General features: G+C 46.3%; 2 protein-coding genes across 2 annotated transcripts; both read left to right on the forward strand.

The window, feature by feature from the left end:
- Window positions 1–597: 597 nt before the first annotated feature.
- Window positions 598–1,068, forward strand: BDCG_01128 (uncharacterized protein; the record flags this gene model as incomplete). Its single annotated transcript, XM_045416637.1, has 1 exon — window positions 598–1,068. The coding sequence occupies exon 1, from the start codon at window positions 730–732 to the stop codon at window positions 1,066–1,068; it is 339 nt and encodes a 112-aa protein (XP_045272321.1). The 5' UTR covers window positions 598–729.
- Window positions 1,069–1,117: 49 nt separating this feature from the next.
- BDCG_01129 (uncharacterized protein) lies at window positions 1,118–5,565 on the forward strand. Its single transcript, XM_045416638.1, has 2 exons — window positions 1,118–1,851; window positions 1,935–5,565. Exon 2 carries the CDS (start codon window positions 2,712–2,714, stop codon window positions 4,686–4,688), a length of 1,977 nt encoding a protein of 658 aa, XP_045272322.1. The 5' UTR covers window positions 1,118–1,851; window positions 1,935–2,711; the 3' UTR covers window positions 4,689–5,565.
- Window positions 5,566–5,807: the final 242 nt, after the last annotated feature.

Below are 5,807 nucleotides of genomic sequence, written 5' to 3' on the forward strand. Positions count from 1 at the left end.
TGGGATCCCAGAGGGTGAGGTTTGTGAGGAAAGGGTTAGACAGGAGGAGGAGCGGCCCGTTATGCGGGTTGGCAGTTGTCACCCATTGGTGGTGTTTTATATCTGTGCACGGCTATCATGACGTTATCCGTTGGAAGTGTATGATAGCCTACTTAAACTTTCGTGGATTTTACCCCGCATAGCTTGACATTTCCACAATGAAATACCGTGAAAACGGCATTTTTTTTCCTTGACAGACAGGATATTTTCAGAAGCAAGTTTTTATATGCGGTTCGCTTGAGACAACGGTCTGGTGTTTTGTTGTTTAGGAGTCAGTCCACGTACATGTACGAGAGGCAAATGATGATAGAAGTAGATTTGTAGTTTAATAGGGTTCACCGTAAACAAAGACACTAAAATAGCGCGGGTGCCGGAGTTTTTTTTCCATCTTTGATGTCCGAAAGTGTGTGTTTAATTTGGCATATTTTTCCCTTGTGGCGCTTTTCTGCCCCTGTGTTCAGTAGTTGTTGGTGTCTGATACTAAAATCCGACACTCAGCTGATCAGTGAAATTTAATTGAACTTTATGACGCAAGAATGGTCTATCGAAAAGAATAAGATAAAATCAAATATAAATCACAGCTGTTGTGCCTTCCAGGCTACGCTGCGATACAGAAGTATTTTCGGGCGCAGGACGGATTGCAAAGTATTTGGAACTGTGGGGACGAGGCCTCGGGCGTTTTTCCTGGTTATGCTTTCTTTCGGCACGAGAAAACCAAGTCCCCGAAAGCCGGGAGTGAGTGAAACATTCTTCACAGTCGCCCAATGGGTGGATCAGCAGTTTCTGACGCTGAAAAGGCTGGGGACGAGTTATGTGTGGAGGCTTGCGGGCAAGCCCCAAAACGTTTCCACAACGTATAGCAAGATTGAAACATGTCGAATAAACACTCCGTGGAATCTTGCTGTGCGTCGAATACCAGCAAGCGACAATGTCCTCCAGCCAGAAGAGCGCTGTGTCGGAAGTGCCGTACAAGTGTCTTGGCCATTCCTTCACATCTACGAGCTCCGTAATTTCAGCACGGCGGGCTAGATCAGAGTGGCGCAGGCTTCTGCTTTGTTTGTTTCGCCCGACCCGGATTATCTAATCAAACTATCCTGGCCTTGAGCATTGGCGGGAGGGGCAATCAACCAATCATCGGTGACTAACCCGCGATGTTATGGAGCCTTTGGAACCCTCAGCCAATCGACAGCGTGGACATCCGTTTAGTGGTGTTGGCACACCGTTATTTGGGCCCACTTAACCCTTTTCTGACTTCCGGGCGAAATCCGCGCTAAGCCAGTCTAATTGAGGCTAACTCCTGCTTTTCAATTCAATTCTTCCTCGAACAGTTCTTCTTCAGCCCAACCTTCATCAATAACACTGTGGAACGACGACGAGGACGAGGGCACGATAACGACCGCACCACGCTTCCTCTGTGTGTCTACAGCAGACAATTGTCTCTCCTTTCGATTTTTAGAATTCTCTCTTCAGTGCTCTCGTCACTTCTCCCCGTCTCTGGAGTTTCTCTTCTTCGCCTTGCCCCTGTGGCAGGATGATTTGCATTGAGGAATAAGAAGCCGAAGCGTGGTTTGCCTGGGATAACCCAATTAGAATATTAAATATTAAATATAAGCCTGTCGTTTGCCGCAAAACACACAAAAGACTTTTCTTTTCCGCCCCAGATTTCGAACTGACAGCAAACGCTTCTGTCTGCATTTGTGGTGTGATCAGCGGACTTTTGTCAACGACAACGTTGTTCGCACTCTGATATTTGTCTCGTTCTTTTCAAACCCAGCTTATCTGTTAATCAGGTGGATGCAACACCTATCATCGGTAGTACCCTCCTAAAGTCGCGTTTTCGTCACGCCATTTGGGGTTTGTTTATGTTCGCTGACCGCGATGCGTGGGCCTTACAGTCATTCGTTTCTCCAAAGGGCCTTGCGCTCATTTTTCCAATCCACATGCAACTTCGTCAGTCTGATGACTGACGTCCATTCTTTCATTCAATAACTTTGACGATACTATCCTGTCGCGGCCCTCTCATTTCGTTCCTCCAGCCGACCGCCATCCACTCCTTCCTGTTTTTTCTAGTCCGCTTAGACGATTTGCTCGCCCCAACGCGAAATAGTAAATACAAGCACGCGAATTCAATTACGTCTTGCTTGAAGCAATCCATTCGCTCTCGTTTCCCTTTTCTTGTATCCCTTTAGCCAGGCCGATATATCACGCATTGCTTCAATCGGATATATTATCTCACGCTCCCTTATACCGCATTCAATGCGCAATCTTGTCCAGGAAGACTGAGATCAGCTCATTTCCCATCGTTCACTTTACACGACTTAGCCATCTCGTCACAGGGAGTCGGTACATAGATCCACCTTCGTTTCTTGGACGCGACCCTAGGCGGTCCTAGCTGTTTTTTTAGGATTGATCACTTTTCTTCACTATTACTTTTTATTGCCCACTTGTGGGATACCATTTTGGACTGGCTTCCTTCCTGCGGCCCATTACTTTGCTTAGCGACAATTAATGCGCATATCTTGAACGACGATTATTTCACTCGTTGATTCTTTTACTAAACGAAAAAACGGAGAAACCGAGAACCGGACGAATTTGGAAAGGGATAAAGAAAAAAGGATTTTTTTTTCGGCAGGTTAGCGTAGGGGAGAGCTAGGAGCTTCAAGCTCACAGATATGGGTCATCATGGGAGGAGACGCTGGAGGCACAATGGTGCACATCTGAAAGTCAGGTCGGCTTTGGGTGCAGGAAATGCACTTGTTGGGGCAGCTGTCGGACACAAAGACGGACCCAGGGGCGATAGGGAAGCTACGTTGGAGCCATATGAGAACATTGATGAAATCACTGCCGCGGTTGTGAAAGTTGACGAAAGAGGACGTTTTCTGGGGCGTTCGAATCTAAACGATTTACGAGCACGTCAAGCCCAAGGAGGCTCTGGAAATGCAGATGTTGTTGTTTCAACTGTAATTCACGTTGTTCTCGAGAATGGATCTACGGTTGGGAAGTTCACAGTCCCTACGTTACCCGCGACTATATCGAACTCCGATCTAGGACAAGTCACCATTCTCGCAGAGACCAATTCCCCAAGCGTTGTGCCCACCGCTCCACCTAACAATGCCCCAATCGGCCCTACTCCCTCGCCTGCAACTTCTGAGCCTAATTCTAGTGTTCCTGGAAACGGAGCAACCCCGCAGCCTACCCCCAGTGATCCTCCTGTTAATTCCCCAACGGATCCTACCTCATCTATTCCCGATTCTAGCACCCCATCTTCCGACTTGCCCACATCAACTACCGATATGTCGCTCTCGGGTTCTACCTCTACCTTTACCTCTAGCCCAGTGGCGGATTTCCCGGCGCCTTCTCCCTCATCAGTATCATCAACATCCATTACTGAGAATGTCAGGCGACCCACCTTCATTGTATTGCCTATTTCAACTAGCACTACCTCGTCGGTATCGATACCACCTGGAGCCCACATCGGGCTTTTACCATCGGAGTCATCGCAACCGCTGTTGCCAAGCACAACGTCCAGTTTTTCTGATACATTCCTACCAATCTTACCATCGTCATCCGCTTTATTGGTTTCGACATCATCGACATACCCATCATTATCAATTACTAGCAGCACGGCGTCAACCTCATCGAGTTCTGCGGCAAGCTCAAAATCTGCTCTAAAGACTACTACTTATGCCGGTGGTTTTGGCGGCGGCCGTGAAGGAGGCGGTGGAGGCGGGGGCGGAGACCCAACTGCCACCACCAGCCCAGGTGGTATGCCTACTTTTGCAGGCGGTAGTCCTGCTGATGCATCCAGCTCTTCCAACGTCCCGACAAGTAAAGTTGTTGGTGGTGTGGTTGGTGGGGTTGCCGGCATCGTTCTACTTATAGCAGTGGCCCTCCTACTTCTGCGAAACCGGAAACGAAAAACTGATCCTTCCGGCGGTCTCACGGCAGAGGACCAAGGAACAGCTGCAATATTACATACAGGTGTGGAAGGACTGATGTCGGAGCGCTCTGTTAGCGGAGGAAGTACTTTAGGCGCCGCAGCTCTCTTCAGCAAATGGAGAAATTCCCACCAATCCACCAGGAGTTTCGAACCACCACCTAGCAGCGAACGAGGGTTTCAGAAAGTCTCAGGGAGGAAAATCACATCAGTGCTAGAATCTGGTGGTGATGGATATGACGACCCTTTCGGCGTTAATGGAGAGAAACTCTATTACGAGACGACCTCTGCTGCTGGTGCTGTGGCTAAAGAGACCGGTTCGCGGACAACGAGCTCCCATTTTATCCCTCCGTCTTCCTCAAGCTTTCAACCCCGACCAACCCTCTCTCGCATCCGGATATCGCGAAGTGCGTCACCGATTGCACAAGCACTCCACACCCCGCCACTCGGCCGACCACCCTCTCAAGAGAGTGACTCTTCCGCACATGTCGTTTTCCGTCCGTCACCCGCGCGAACCCCGCTAACCAGTTCAGCGGATGTCACCACAACGACGACACTGAGTGCCCCTGGCTCAATTGCTCTGCACCCCCCGCCACATCAGTCGCTACCACGATTACCTGTCCATCGACGGGTTTCTGTCCAAGATGCGATAGGAAGGAGTATAGCTAGTTCCGATGGTAGTCGTACTAGTCGATTTACTGAGGCGATTTAATCAAAACAACGAATGGATTTTCTTCCAAGGATATATTTATGTTATCTCTTAATTTTTTTACATCTCAATTTATATCTGAGATGGCAATATATGTTAATTTCGGTTGGGTGTTATGATAATATATGTACTAAACTAGGCAGAGGTGCTTTCAAGAGTAAAATAAGACTCGCACTAATGTATCATCTGCCCGCTTCATCATCCCCTTGAGCTAAAGTTCCTTTGAGTATTTTCTTGACGTCGCCAAATTAATGTCCGAATTACCTGTTTTTTTCTCGGCCACGCCTGATGTATGCTCGGTTTTGTTTTCCATCCGCTAAACCGTCTCATTTACCCTACCCTACCCTATCTACCTTGCCTCAAATCTATATTAATGTCATTTGTCTTTCAATTTCCTAGATATATATACATCACCTGCATGTCTATACATACCGTCATGTTTTCATTTTTCGCCCTTTCGATATATACCCCGTTGTTTTCCGTTATCCCTTACCCATTACCCATTACCCATTACCCATTACCCCTAACCCCCAACCCCCAACCTTTATATGATGCGCCACGCTGCGTTTAAAGTCACTATCTCCCTATGTCCCATCTATCCTATCCATCACTGATAGTCATTTTAGTTAGGAGTATAAATGTGGGAGAAGAGCATTGATCGATTGATTGGTTGATGAATGAATAAATGGATAGATAGATGGAAGAACTATTTGACGCCATGTATAGAGTGAAAATACATATGAATATTATGTCAGGTCACATGTTCTGGCTTATTAATCCTTCCACCATATAACTTCTCACAAGCTAGTAACCTTTTCAATCAAGCAAGCTTTACACCTTCCACAGGTTATAAGGCCTGCTTTGTGCACAAACACGGTCAATTCAGGATTTCTTATGAATATAATCATTATTTTAACTACTCTTTCATTTAAATATGTCTATCAGATGTTAAAATCATCTTAGGTTATTTATACTGATATATTTGAGAGTTTAATAATTAATAATACTATCTCTTACTTAGAAGAAGCTTGCAGAAAATGTATTATATTGTAAAAAAGTAAAAAAGAAAACATCTGATTAAAGTTTATAGTAATAAGAATTTAATAAAAGAAAACAAGTACT

This window comes from Blastomyces dermatitidis, assembly GCF_000003525.1.
Source record: "Blastomyces dermatitidis ER-3 genomic scaffold supercont1.1, whole genome shotgun sequence".
NCBI classification, from domain to species: domain Eukaryota; kingdom Fungi; phylum Ascomycota; class Eurotiomycetes; order Onygenales; family Ajellomycetaceae; genus Blastomyces; species Blastomyces dermatitidis.

Excerpts from the sequence above, each read along its gene's own strand:
- BDCG_01129 (XM_045416638.1), top strand. The coding sequence starts at position 2,712 with ATGGGTCATCATGGGAGGAGACGCTGGAGGCACAATGGTGCACATCTG.